We start from the raw sequence: 14110 nt of genomic DNA on the forward strand, positions 1-14110 counted from the left end.
AAGGGAATCCCAGGAGGTTTGTGGGCTGTTTCATTGAAAAGAATTTCTTCAGTCACCCGCACCTCAGGGGCACAGCACACTTTGGATTATCCAAAGGTTAGAAGCATTTAGGTGATTATGGTAAATAATTCATGCAAACTCTGGCAAATGCAATTTATTCTATTGTGTAATCACAAGGAAGAGCAGAAACTGGCTGCTCTTGTCTCTACTTACTTCCCAATCCTTTTAGCGACATCTAGTGGAAGACCTTTGAAAAATACAGTATTTGCATCTGGTGTACCGCCAAAATTAAGGAAATCCAGTTCACCGAGAAGCTACTAAACCTTCGTTCCAGCTAAATGTTTATATTTTTCAATATCAAGTTACAAATACCACCAAGGCTAAATGGATTCTCTTTTGTTGCTATTTAGAGTGTGCCATCAGGGACCCTTTATCACCGTGTTCAGCATCTCTGGTTGTCACTTATTAGCAGTATGAGCACAGGCAGTTTCCTTCTCAGCCTCAGTGTTCTCAGCTATAAAATGTACCTAATATACAGGACCTAGGGTTATTACAAGGACCAAATGAAATGAGGCCCATGATGGACTCAGCTCAGTGCCTGGCACACAGTAAACACCAGTATTATCAGCTAACTGTAGCCACTATTTTTCTGTCACCCTCCCTGCACACTGCAGACTCCACCTGTAGAAACAATTTGCAGAGATTATCTATGAAGTGATATCATTTTAAGATGCATCTTCTTGAAAAGACAATGCTAAACTTTCTCTCTCTCTTTCACCAAACTCTCATGAAGAAATGGGGATACATAATCTAGACCCAGTAAAGATTTTGGAAAAAGAAATTTATAAGTCTTAATAATATCTTATATTTAGAAGAAATTTGGAAAAATCACCTTTCAGGTTTGAGTTAGTAGTTGCCTTTTCACTGAAAAGATTGGTTGTATAATGGTCTAGGACCTTCTGTTTTGATTTCATTAGGCAGTTTGGAAAGGAAAATGATCCTTAACATTTATCCCTGACATGCACTGTACTGTATATTTCTTCCTGGCTAAAATCTGCTTTAGAAGAAGGCACTTTTTAAAGAGCTAGAAGGAGTCTTCTGTGCATTTTAGGCAAACTTAGATTAAGGTGTAAATGTCCTTTGAAGGAAAGTGTCCATGTTTTGCTAACATATTTTAGTTGCTGTGGTCCACCTGGGATCTTTCTAAACAATCTACGTTCCAAAATGGCCTGGGCTGTAAGGAGGCATGTAAGAGCTGGCAGCACAGCCAGGTGCCGCTCTGACCAGGAGCCTGTCCTGCAGGGGTGACAGGCCTAACACAGCCCACCAAAGGGCGAGAGGCTTCTGCAGGTCCATCCAGCAAGGTCCCGGGGTACCCAGGCCCAGCCATGAGCCAGAGAGACTGTCAGGAGGAGAGGATGGTAGGAGAGAGCTGGGCTCAGAGTCTGAAGCCTTAGGCTCTGTACCAGCCTGCCAGTTGCCACCTGCATGGCTTTGGATACATTCCCTTCATCTGTGAAAGAGATCACACCTCTGCCCAAGGGACACAGTATTGGAAGGAGAGACTTTATATGAATTCTTGCTATAAACCACTGGGGGCTAGTAGATGCCCCCACCCACTCAGATGTAGTGGCCACCATGGAGTCTCCTGGGGTAGGATGCCCTGCCCCCCGCATCGTGTGACTAGAGAAGCTAACTTAGGACTCATGGGAACAATAACTTGCAACACGCCAGTCACAACAGTTTAACATTTTACTAAATCAATTCACACAAATTCCAAATTGCAAATATAATTAAGGACAACAGATTCTGTTCTGCTTTTTAAATCTTTCATTTTCAAATCCATCATTAAGACAAAAAGTAAACAAAAATTAGATCTGTTGCAAATTCATGATTTTTCTTCTGAGAATAAAAGAACATTAGAGTAAAAAGAACGCCACTGGGTGTACAATAAAGCACCACAACACACGGTTACAAACGGGGCTTCCTGGCTTCTGCAACATGTAAAAGACACTGTTCTCCCCATTGCTCTGCGTCAATTAGGACTTCATTAAAATAAAACTATAAAATCTCCTAGGTTACACTAAGTCAGACACGGTCTGGAACACAGTGCTTAACAACAGTAATGCCAACTATCAGTGCTAACATAAAAACATTTTAGAAGGTCAAAAACAATTAAACTGGAAACCAAAACCTTATTTTCCCTAGATGAGCAAAATTGAAAATGAAAAGGTTCCCGCCTCCCAGTAGGAGTGAAAGGGATTTTTTTTCTCTTTCAAATTGGAGGCAGGGGCTGGTTCTGTAGTTCCTCAGCCTAGTTGGCGTCCAGCTTGGCCATTTCCTGCACATAGATGCCTATACTCTCACTGTCAAAAAGCACGAAGTACACTGTTTTGATTGAAGAGGACATTGTGGACACGAAGTAACTGGAGATGGCCTTCAGAATCAGCTGAGCTGCTGTCTGCTTTGGAAAACCATTCCTACAGGAGAGAACAAATGTGCTCAGCAACCAAGGTGGCCATGGGACCCGCCCTCCTCAGGGGTCACCGCCCTCGAGGCTGGCTGCTGCAGCTCACCCCATGTCGGGTCACAGTGTCCACTGAGCCCTCTGGCTGCTTGTACACAGGTGTGAGAAAACCCAGTGCTCGCAAGACAAAGGACAACTGGGCAGAGAGCTGTGATCTGCAGGAGAGTATGCTCAGTGCCTTTGGAGAAGGCATCCAGCAAGCAGACAGGATAGCGTCTGGTGGTGTGTGTTAAAAGTCCCCCAAGCGCAGTGTGAGCTCCTACATTTCCTCTGCCCATCGTCCCTATGACTAGCATGGGGCTTGAGCCACAGCCCAGGCCCTCAATGCTCCCAGTGGGTGTCAGCCCCAGGGGATGACTGGAGGCTGGAGGTTCTCTGGGAACATGCTGACCTCATCCACACACATAGAAGGGTCACACCCTTTGCACCAGCCTTTGGATTTCATGGGTGCAGGGGCTCCTAGCCAGGAATCCAGCCCTACTACACACCAGCTTGTACCACTACAAAGGCCAGGGTGTCAGGGAGCTGTGGGTGCAGAGGAAGATCTCTGGACCAAGTGGGCTCCTTAGCTCAGGGATATCATCCAAGTCTCCAAGCCAAATGTATCTGAATCCATGTTTCCATTTAAAGTAAATGTCTGTGTCAATTTTTGAAGGCAGGTGCTCAGAACTTAAGCACCTGGAGTCAGGACTGGGAAGGCTGGCACTCATTGCTCTATACGGTGTTCCTGAGGCTGTTCCTGGTCAGCATGGTACATGCATAACCCAGGGGACCTGGGAGGGGAGTGGCAGGAACGCAGCAGCTTGCCTGGCCCACTGGAAATAACCTGGGTTTGGAACCAGTGGCCCTGGATTTGAATCCCTTAACTGATCCTAATCTTCAGTTAAGGACACTGGGGGTGAGAGTTTGGGGCCGTTTTTCATGAGGATTTCTTTGTTCATTGGCAGATCTACAATCTGCCTGCTGAGCCTGTGGACATGTTGGCTTGCGAGGTGTTGAGCCAACCTGCCTGTCTGGGCTGGTACTCTCCTTCAGGTGGGTATCTGCCACCAGGAGGAGAGGTTTTCAAACGTGTAAGGTGAGAATTTGTTACAACACACTAGTCTCACTCACTCCGTGCCTGTGAGGTTTGAAGCACCTGGCTGGTCGCTTGCAGAGCCGTGCACATCTCACTGCCCTCAGTGCTCAGCACATGCCACAGCCACAGGAGAAAACCCACTTGCTTTTGATCAAACATGGCTTCACCCAGCTCAATGATAAAGAGCTAAGAACTTCTGGATGCTTCAGGAAAGGAGCTCATTCTTAAAGGACAAGGGGTGTCATCCCTGGGTATGTCCTCAGCCTGTGGGCTGGGCTTCCCTCACACACAGGTGCTCCTCCTCAACCACATAGCGCCCCCGTGGAGCTGCCACTGCACAGAGTGCCTCTGCTGTGGAGAACGGTTCAGCACTTCAGAGCCGCTCTTGCCAGGAGAGGGTCATCAGATGTGCATAGCCTCCCCGAGGAGACACTGGAGGCTCCCGACCAACAGGTGAGCCATAATGGAGGGTGCGGGGCCAGTTAAGGAAGGGCTTTGCAGGGAGTGGGCAGATCGTCCCCTGGCACCCATGCCCACTTGCAAATCTGAAAGCTTGGCCTGGGAAGCAGATGTTCAGACCACATCTGGCACTGCTGCCTTGACTATTTTCACAGGAGTCAAGGAGCAGAGAATGGGTTATCCAGATCAAGATCCATGTTGGGAATCACCTGAGGAGGTAGACTAGACCTTCCATTTTGGGGGTGTCTTCCTAGCTGTGCAGCTGCTTCCAGCTGTGGCTGCACTCAGGCCAAGGAACTCCAAGGGCTCTGAGCGGGCAGAGGCCAGTCTGTGGACTTGACCTGGGTGAGCGGGGCTGAGAGGAGCTGCTCTCTGAACGTGAAGCCTGGGACCATGCTCCGTCAGCTTCCTCCAGTGAGGGCGCCCTCCTACCTGTCCTGGCCTCACACCTGCACAGGTAAGCTGGGCTGAGGTGAGGGCCTGTGGAACTGCCTGGAATGGCAGTGTGTTGTGTGGCCTGGTGCTCACAGCATGTTTCCTTTTGTGGCTGTCCAGCCCCACCTGAGCTGGACATAATGCCACCTGGTAGCTACCGCCAGGCCACTGCATCACCAACACTTAGCTACATCTGGCACACGCTGGGTGAGATGTGGCTTTAGGCAGGCAAATACAGTGAGTGGCTCTGGCCCATGCCCTGCCAGCTGGAGGACCAAAAGTGTGCCCATCATTCCTGCCTATGCTCGGCACTTTCTGACATAGACCCCTCCCATGGCTTTCCATCCCTCTGCCTTGGACCCTTGAGAGTCTGTGTGACTTTCAGTGAGAGAATGTTCTTTCCTGTTCCTATACATCAGTAGTTCTCAAACTTTAGCCTGCATCAGAATCATGGAGAGCTGGTCACAATACAGATCGCGGGGTGCCGCCAGAGTTTCTGAGTTAGCAAGTCTGGGGCCACTCTTCGTGAACCTCTCTCCTTTATGTAGCCTAGAGTCTACAATCTGAGCTTTCAGGGTGGACCCAAAGGTTAAGGACATGCAAGTGGAGAAGAAAGGTAGTAGTGGAAGGTTTTAGACCCATAGTGCCCGTGCCTGCATACTCTCCTGTTAATAGAGAGTAGGCTGCTCTTCTGCCAGACGTGCCTGGCCTTGTCCTTCAAGGTTGCTGTTGGGTGAATGTGAGTCTGGGTTGTTTCCAGGAAAACCTCTTATTGACACACCTACCCATCTGTCCGAAGAAGCCACAGCTTAAAGAAGAAATCCTGCCATGGGACTGTGGCTGATCTGGAGCACGCGGGCTACCAGGAAGGAACAGCAAAGGTAATGGCTTTCCCAAACTGTTTCCTAGTTGCTGCAGTGAAGAATGTTTGTAACACAATGGACTGTGTGAATAGATGCTCTTGCACACACAGCCCCACACCTGTAAGACAGGGGCAGTTTTGGCACATGCAGTGGCCTGGGCAGGCCAGTCTCAGCTCTACCTCTGATGCAAGGTGGCCTGAGTGGTTAAGAGCTCAGGATTTCCTGGAACCACACAGGATTTGAGACCTAGCCCTCTCTCTGTGCCTTCTCTCCCCACCCTGTGCAACGGGGTTAGCAGAGTATTGGACGAGATCATGCACTTTCAGCACCAGGGCATGGCACAGAGTCCTCAATCACGTGGGTGGTGTCCAAGGGCTCACACAATGGAAAATGGCCTCCCCAACACTAGGCCCCATGACAGCTGTGCCTGGGTGACTGCTGTTGTCACTGCAGTTACACTGTGGTAAAAATGTTGGCCCCAGACTCCCAGAAAGCTGCTGTCCAACCTGCGCTAGCGAGTGGTGGCACGGCAGGGGCTCCAGAGGCTCCTGGTGCAGCTGACTGCCTCCAAGGGAGCTGCCTGCCTGCTGGCGTCTCACTTATCTTTGGCTTGCTGGGTGGCTAGGTTCCCTCGCTGGTTGCACAGCCCTCTGAATGGCTATCCCTGCAAGGCCAAGGCTTCCCACTTTCCACCCTACTGCCACTGTGACAGTCACTCTGTCCTGAAGCTGTACTGTCTTCCTTTAGATGAGAGCAGATGCCACAGAGCAAGAGGGGTTAAGGGCTTCCACTCTAGGGTCCCAGCTGCCTTTGGTTAGGGGTGTTAACATCTCTGAGCATCAGTTTCTGCGACTGGAAAGTAGGTCCTTCAGGGGTATCCATGATGATGACAGGTGGGAATAAGGATGCTGCTGCGGCCACCACTGGTCCCCACCCTCTGGAGCCCTCAACCTGTCCTGTGGGTGTGTTTACAGCATGTTCCTTAAGTTCCCCTCACTGGCAGGGCTGGGACCTTTTCTTGAGAAGACTAAAGAGACATCTGCATTTCTTCTGCAGTCACTCCAGCTGTGTCTGGAACAGCTTTTCCCAAGGGTCCTAGTTTCCCTAGTTTAGGACAAGGGGACCTCAAGGGCCCTCTCAGTCCAGTGCCCTCCTGGGTTAGCCTGCTCAGTGAAGCCGGGTATACACATTGGATGCTTGTCCCACCATCCCACCTGGAAATGCAGAGATTCTGGGTTCACAAGGGCTGCAACCCAGAAAAGGCTTGAGTTCCTCCAGTTCTGCAGATCCTCTCCTGTGTGGCGCCTCCCCAATTGCCCCTGCTCCTGGTGTACTGCCCTCTAGCAATGGGCCAGTTAGGCATGCAGGGAGCCCAGGATTAGAGCTGTGAGGAGCAGACCAATTAGGGACCCCAGAGAGTCACACGGGGAAAGGGTATAACCTGGGGATGGAGGGAGTCCAGGTAGATTTTCTGGAGGAGATGGGCTGGGAGCTCTCTCTTCACAGCTGGGTAGGAGTAGAGCTGGATTCTAGGTGGACTCTGGTTTTTTTCTTGCTGGGCCAGTCGCCAGTCTAATGACCCAAGTTGGCTTTGAGGTGACAGTTTAGGGCTGGATGTCTTGGAAGCTTGAGTGATGTGGGGAAAATGTCTGCCGACACTCTTCTGTTAGAATTAGTTCCCCTCCCTGTGCTGCTAGCTGCTCCTGGGCCCTTACCGTTCTTCCATGTTCTGTCCAGCTTTTGAGTAGTTGTTGCCTGATTGTTTGAAGTTGCCCCAGTCAAAGGCTACTCAATCCACAAGGAAAGACCAAATCATCAGGACTCTCTGCCGAGAGGCACAGTGCTCAGGAGGGAGAAGACTCAGAAGGGAAGGTGACCCCCACTCTTGCCCCCCAGCTTTGGCCTACAGCAGCCTGAAATGCCTCTCATCTTCTTTTGCTCCAAGGCTCACATGCTGTGGGTTAATAAATAGTTCTCCCCAATTCAAAGGTCTTTGAGTTTGTTTCCATCCTTCTATTTTTCCTCTAAGGCCAATGGCGAGGGCACAGGGAGGCCAATGGCTGTGCCTGGGCAGGTCAGGGAATTCTAAGGTGGTGTTTCCAGGGTTCCCTGTAGAAATCAACACACACAGAGAGTGCACAAGCAAGGACATGCCCTCTGACAAGATGAGAAGAGGTGGGAGCAGAAACCTGTCTGACCAACGGAGACATGAGTTCCATATGCCTAATGTCATAAGCTCTGAAGGGCCTCCAATCAAATTCTGGCTCTGCCAAGTACAAGCTGTGTGACCTCAAGTAAGTGACTTAACCCCTCCAAACTTGGGCTTCTTTGCCTTTGAATGGAATTAATAACAATGCTCACCTCTGGGTTACTGTGAGATAATGCGGATAAAGGGTTTACCATAGGGCTGGGGCTCAAAAAACACCATAAATGGTAGATTGAAAAAAAAAAACCCAAAAAACCAGTTTTCCTTTTAAGCTCATAAATCTAAGGAAAGTTTAATCAAAACCCCAAACTAGCTATTCTCAATGTACTGCCCCTCCGGAAAGGGGTCACCCCCTAATGTCAAACAGAGCCAAGGGAGTGGGAGTGTCCATAAATATTGTGACTGGAATGGCCGAGGACAGGATGTCCAGATGCCAGAGGTGGTTTCCCAAGGCCAGGTTACACTGTGGGCTGGAGGGAGCAAGTGGCCATATAGGTGGGCTGCGGTCATCCTCCCACATGCCCAAGATGCCAGGCCCCAGCTGAGGGAAAGTGATCCCACGCTCTTCACCAGCATGTCTGCATTGACACTGTTTTAATTCCAACATGACTTCTATGCTGGAGACACCAAATGTCACAAACAAGCTGTTTTATTTCCCCTCCTAAAACTCACTGTGATTTACTGGCCAGCTCTGGAGTAATCCCATGTTTTACTCATGAAAGAGAGGGCAGCTGTTTACATGGTGCTGTGGGGTGAGGTCTGCCTGGCAGATGTGGCCAGGTAGCAGTGCACATGTACTGCCTTTGGCCATTCTACCTCTTAAAAGCTTTCAATTGATTATTTTTTAAAACTTTTCACTCCATGAAAAATGTAAATAAGTTTGTAATAACAGATGCTCTTTTATGGGAATTACTTTTATGCTTCAATTTAAAATTTCCCAATAGCCATATGAAAGGGCGTGAAATTATTACCTCCAATAAAGACTCCTATTGCCTCTCTCTTCGGAAGCACCTTTCATCAGAGTAGATCAAAGTGTACGAAGCACTAATTAACTGAGCCTCAGAACCATCTGTGAGGAAGGGCAGTCCCTAAAACCTTGCTTGCTGATAAAGCAGGCAAGGGGCAGATAGGTTGATTCACTTACCAAAAGTCACACAGCACAGTGCCAAAGAACAGACCTTTTATGGGAGATGGGAGAAGCATGAAGTATGGCTACTTGTTGACCACCTCATGAAGGATGCTCATCTTTGCCAGGTGCTCTTAGAACAAAATGAAAGGGCTTTTAGATACTCTATCTCTGTTAGCTTTTGCTTTCAATATGCATTTAAATGGTGTTGACTTTAAGAATGATGATTCACATACGCTCTTGGCAAGAGAGACTAGAATGAAGAAGTAGTGACTGAAAATGTACAGGGCAATCCAAAACACCACATATGTCATCAGGAGTCTGTCAGCTCTTGACTGGTGCTTGTGGTCGTCCTGCCTTTGGCAATGACTTGAGCTCAGAGAATGTGGAGCTGGGTGTGCATGCGGTATGCACGAGGGTGTGGGCACCGGCATGTGCTTTCACTTGTTTTCTGATCAGGATCCCTTCTCCCCCAAACAAATACACACTGCAGGGATGTGGTACACACACTGCGGGGACCAGGGACGTGGTGGTTTTGTTGCTCCAGCTTCCTTTGGCCATTGGGCCTGAGAAGAGAGCCTCCTTGAATGGCTGAGGACTAAGGGACCTCACTTCAAGGAGCCTCTGGTCCAAGAGGCTCACAGCTCACAAACCCGAGAGGGATTGCTGGGGAAATGCTCGCTGTACCATTTTGCCCTTGCTGGAGGTAGGCCGTGATAGAGGCTCCAAAAGAGAAGGTGCAGGCAAAACCAGAGATCTTTCCCCGTGCTCAGATCCTCTTGTAGGTCCTGCTAATCACAAGTGACTTCCTTGGCCACAGAGAGCCCTGGGGAATAGGCCTTCTGCTGGTTACACTGTCTGAGTGACGTGACAGGAAGCCCCTCCAGTGCTGGTTCTGTCACTGTCACTTGAGGCATGGGACCTCAGTGATGGCAGTGTTTGGGGAAGCAGAATTATGAGTCCTGCCCAGGCTGAAAATAGTAAAATCCACTCTTTATCCTCCTCATGAGTTTGGAAGGAAGTGCTTTGAAAAGAGCAGCTTTCTATAAATACAAGGTGTGGTTCTGTGGACTGTCGCTTGGGCCCAGGATGGCAGCGTAGCCTCTGGGGTCATGGGATGTATTGATAGGTAGAGACCCCAGAAGGCTCACAAACAGTGATGGGAAGCTCTAGGAGCAGTGGCAGATACTTTGTCCAAACCAAGCCACATGCCACTATAGAACCCCAGATTGTGGGCCCAAGACTCTAACAGCTGCAGCCTCAAAAGTCCAGTTTCCCTTGGCTTCACTGCCCAACAAGATCCCGAGCCCTCCAGAGGCCTGAGCCTTTGACCCTCGGTAGGGAGGACCCTGGTAATGTGATGGGTGATGGGTGCTGGGACTTTCTCAGAGGTGGTGCTGCCTGACAGGCCCATGTGTCTATATCACGGCACAGGGGGATCATTACACGCATTTTCCAGAGTGGGGATTAATTTATGTGCCATCCTTCAGTTGGTCAGTGGCCGAGCCAGGACTCTACTCAGGGCCTGACCCTCAAGCCAGAGTGCAGTGCTGCTCTGATAGGCAGGCAGCTGACAGACTAATTGCTGGCACTGGGGGTGCACAATCAGAGACCTGCCTGCATCATCAGCTGTAGCGGACTACACTCCTCCAGTGGGGCCTCTGGGTTGTGCATCTGCCTCAGGGCAATCGTTCTGCTCCTGAAAGCCCTGGGGAGGCTACTTGGGGGATATTTCAGGGATGGGAGGTGGGGCAGGGCCCAGCCCTGTTTGTTATCACATAATTCTCCATTCAGTTCCCTCATGAGCAGGCCATCAGGATCACCTAGGGCAGCAACACAGTGAGACAGACTAGAGCAAGCAGGTTTCTCGAAGTGAAGGATGCTTGGGGGACGCAGAACTGGAACAGAGCTGCAGGCTCATGCTGGGAAGGTCACTCTCTTAACTAAAACCCCTGCACTGGCACCTGCTTGTCCCTCTCCACCCATCTAAGTCTCAGTGCCTGTCAAACCTCATTCACTGAGGCACTGTCTCTGTGGTCCCAGTGCACACTGAGGTCCCCTTCTGTAATGACATTTGCTGTCACAATTGAAGCTTTATATTGTCCTTGGGCTCGTGCCTCTCTCTCTTCAATTGCCCCTCACCACTGTCTGACATTTGTGTTCTCCCCTCTTTCGTGCTCTGGTCTCCTTGACTAAGGCAAGTGATTGAAGGTGGCCTCAGCAGCCTTGCACAGAGTGAGAGCACCAGACCCGGAGGCCATGTACGCAGAGAAGTACACTCATGACCACCATGGTGGCAAGTGTTTTCCTTACCTGCCGCTGCCAATGGATGGAAATGCAATGGATTTCAGCTTCTTATCATCAGCCAGGGCCAAGCAGTTTTTCACTGTTTTTTCCAGAAGTTCCTCACACTTGTCTGCACCCCAGACTGGGCTGTTACAGTGGATCACAAACTTGGCGGGCAGGCCATGGCCTGCACTGACAGCAGCTGGAAGGAACAAGACAGAAACAGTGCATATATTCCTGTGCAAAGCACCTGTCAGAAGATGCAAACACAGACCCATTCTCCTACCAGTGTGTTTTCCCGTGCTCTCTGAGGGCCCTTGTCTGAGGAGGAACGCATCTGCCTGCCATGTAGTGATTCCAATGTAAGCAGGAGCTGGGAAATGCTTACCATTTAGTCTCCTCTCTCTGGGCAGCCAAGCCACAACCCACCCTTGGAAAGTTGCAATTAGGGTGCATCACCACCAGGATTTTTAGCCAAGATTGCAATGAGCTCCCCCTCCAGGGTGCTCCTGGAAGGCAGAGCTGTGTCCATCTCACTTGACTGAATGTGTCTGAATGTTTGCTGCCTCAAAATAATTGCCTTTTTGGGTCTCCAACCACTCTCCTCATGTGAATTCATGTGCAGATAACTAGGACGTATCTCTTAATCTCCTAGGCCCAATTCAGGACAAGCCTACTAGGAAAGCAACCCCTTTAAATGAGTGGCTGAGCCACCTGGCCGCACCTCTGCTGAGGGCGGCCTCACTGTTTGACTGCCTGATCTGTTCACTGTGGCCGAATTAGACTGGATTTTTAGGATGGAACTAGTTTCTTTTCCTGGAAGAGGAGCCCTCTTCCAGCTACATATCTCCATAGGGGGACCCCTCTCCTTTGTCAGATATAATGCACAGGCCTTGGGTCTGCTACATAACAGGAAATGTGACAAGTCCACCTGTCTCCCAGAGCATGTTCCAGATTCCCTGTCCATAGGATGCTCTGCAAAGGAGGTGGTTCTGGGGCCAATGGGCTTGGTGAGCACTGCATGTTGTATGTCTACAAAACCACCGCTACAGCAGGACACCCAAACTCGTTTGGTTGGATGTTTCTGAAACCCATTTTTTGAAGAACACCTGTCAGCACCATCCAAGGAACATGGGTTGTTATGGTTGTGTCACTAGTCAGTACTGGGGGAGGAGTGATTTGTGGGTAGCATCTCGTGGTGCAGGAGAAACAGCTCTGAACTAAGAGTAACGGGGTCTGAGTTTGAGTCTTGGCTTTGAGAACTCTGGTCTGAAGTGCTGGCGTATAGAACCGAGATGGGGGGTTTAATTCACTGGTTTGTCCACACAAAAAGTCACTGCTAAACTGTGAATGAAAAAAGACTGGAAAGAAACATATTAACAGTGATTATCTTTGAGCAGTGGAGCAGGGGCAAGTTTTATTCTCTTTATGCTTTTTAAAGTATTTTAAAACATTTTCTAAAATAGCTCTTAAAATAAAGAACAAAATGTGTTATTAAATCAAGCAAAAAATGTCTTGGGCCATGCTAATCTAATGGGATGGCATCCACTGTGGCTCAGGCTTCACCTGCAGTTTGGTGTGTAGCTGTACTGGGCCACCTCCCATCAGACTACACACGTGTGAGGGTCTCATCCAGGCTCAAACTGGAACACTGAGGAAAGGGACCTGCGGGCTGGTGCAGACGGTGGCTGAAGCAAGGCCAGCAGCCCCCGCTTGGGTGGGAAAGGCTGTGTATGCTCTCCCTTGTACAATGTGGGACTGTGGTAGAACTGCCTGCAGGAACTTTATTATAATCAGTGCCTACATGGCATATCCTTTGCCAGTAGACCAGAGGTCAAAGGCACACATCAGCCGAGAGAATGCCATGCCCTATTCCTACTGGGCCCTGAGACTAGCCTGGGATGGAGGCTATGTGTAGTCACTGGGGAAAGAGGGGCAAAATCTGGTGGGTTTGTGCAGATGTTACCTCATTATTATTGATGTTTACATTTAAGTTAAAATCTGTTTTAAAAACAGAGACAGAATTTGAAAGACAGAATGGGCATCGGGGACCACACAGTAAGAAGAGAAAACTAGAACACCAAGTGAGGAAGGAGGTGGCCTGTCCTCACACAGATGGTGGGGCCGGACCTTCCCTGCTGTACAGACTCTCAGACCCTCAGGAGGCCCTCTGCCCTGCCCCACTGACCACCTAAAATTCCAAAATTCAGGCCTGCAGTTGTGTAAGAAGTGCCCTGTCTCCAGGTCTTAGCAATAATCCTCCCCACATCAGATGCCAGGTCGTTTTCTTCCTCCTTATACCAGGAAGGTGTAACTGGCAAACGAAAAATGTGTATTTGCATGCTTCACACTAAAAATACAGACGGCTGAATGAAGATTATTAGTTCGCTTCTCTTACCAGCAGTTTTGCAGATGGTTCACTATCACTATCTATAATTCTCATCGCCCGGTTTGCCAAACTTGGCTTCTGTAATTCCTCAAAATTTGTGGTCTAGATGCCAAACATATAGCAGCTATTGGAAGTAATAAAAGAAAATTGCAAAGGTGGTTTTCAGTAGCTTTAACCCCCCGACAATGAGCAGGTGATAAATTTCCAGGCTGTAAAGCTAACGGTTGTCCTCTGCCTGCCCTGCAGAGCCATGTCTGCACTGCCACACCCTTCTGGATTCTCAGCTCCTTCCTAAAAGGGTTCCTCTAACTCTGCATGTGCCACACCCAGGTGAGCACAGTGGCTTCCCCATCTCACCTCCGGCTACTTCCAAGGGCCCGTTCTTTTTCCGGAGTTCCAGAACAGCTTCCACAAACTCCTTGCCACCTTTCTTCTCCAGCGTGTTTCCTAGACAAGGGCAGGGTGGGGTCAGATGCCATCCTGTGTCTCTGGCACACACAGACACTTAGCATGTCAGGTGATTACATACTTCAAATGATCTGACCAGCTAAATTTCCATAAGGCTGCAAAACAGAAACTAAGCCTTGGCTGAGTCAATGAAGTGAAACGTAGGAGGGAGTTACCATCTGCCAGGTGCCTCTCTGGCCTTGTGGCTTCACCTTGCTGTCTTGGCTGCCCTTTATTTGGGTACAACCCACGGTGACTGCTGGTGCACCAGAGATGTGAGGGGACAGGAAGCGC

General features: G+C 49.5%; 1 protein-coding gene across 4 annotated transcripts in view; it reads right to left on the reverse strand.

The window, feature by feature from the left end:
• Positions 1–1734: 1734 nt before the first annotated feature.
• Positions 1735–14110, reverse strand: part of LOC134369204 (core histone macro-H2A.1) — a 65683-nt gene continuing 53307 nt past the window's right edge. For all 4 annotated transcript variants that reach the window (XM_063085437.1, XM_063085436.1, XM_063085439.1 and 1 more), the window contains exons 7-9: positions 13727–13816; positions 11008–11182; positions 1735–2480 (exon numbers count right to left, since the gene is read on the reverse strand). In XM_063085437.1, coding sequence (XP_062941507.1) covers positions 2315–2480; positions 11008–11182; positions 13727–13816 — 431 coding nt within the window. In that variant the 3' untranslated portion in view covers positions 1735–2314. The remainder of the gene's footprint in view (positions 2481–11007; positions 11183–13726; positions 13817–14110) is intronic.

Source organism: Cynocephalus volans, chromosome 2 (assembly GCF_027409185.1).
Source record: "Cynocephalus volans isolate mCynVol1 chromosome 2, mCynVol1.pri, whole genome shotgun sequence".
Taxonomy (NCBI): domain Eukaryota; kingdom Metazoa; phylum Chordata; class Mammalia; order Dermoptera; family Cynocephalidae; genus Cynocephalus; species Cynocephalus volans.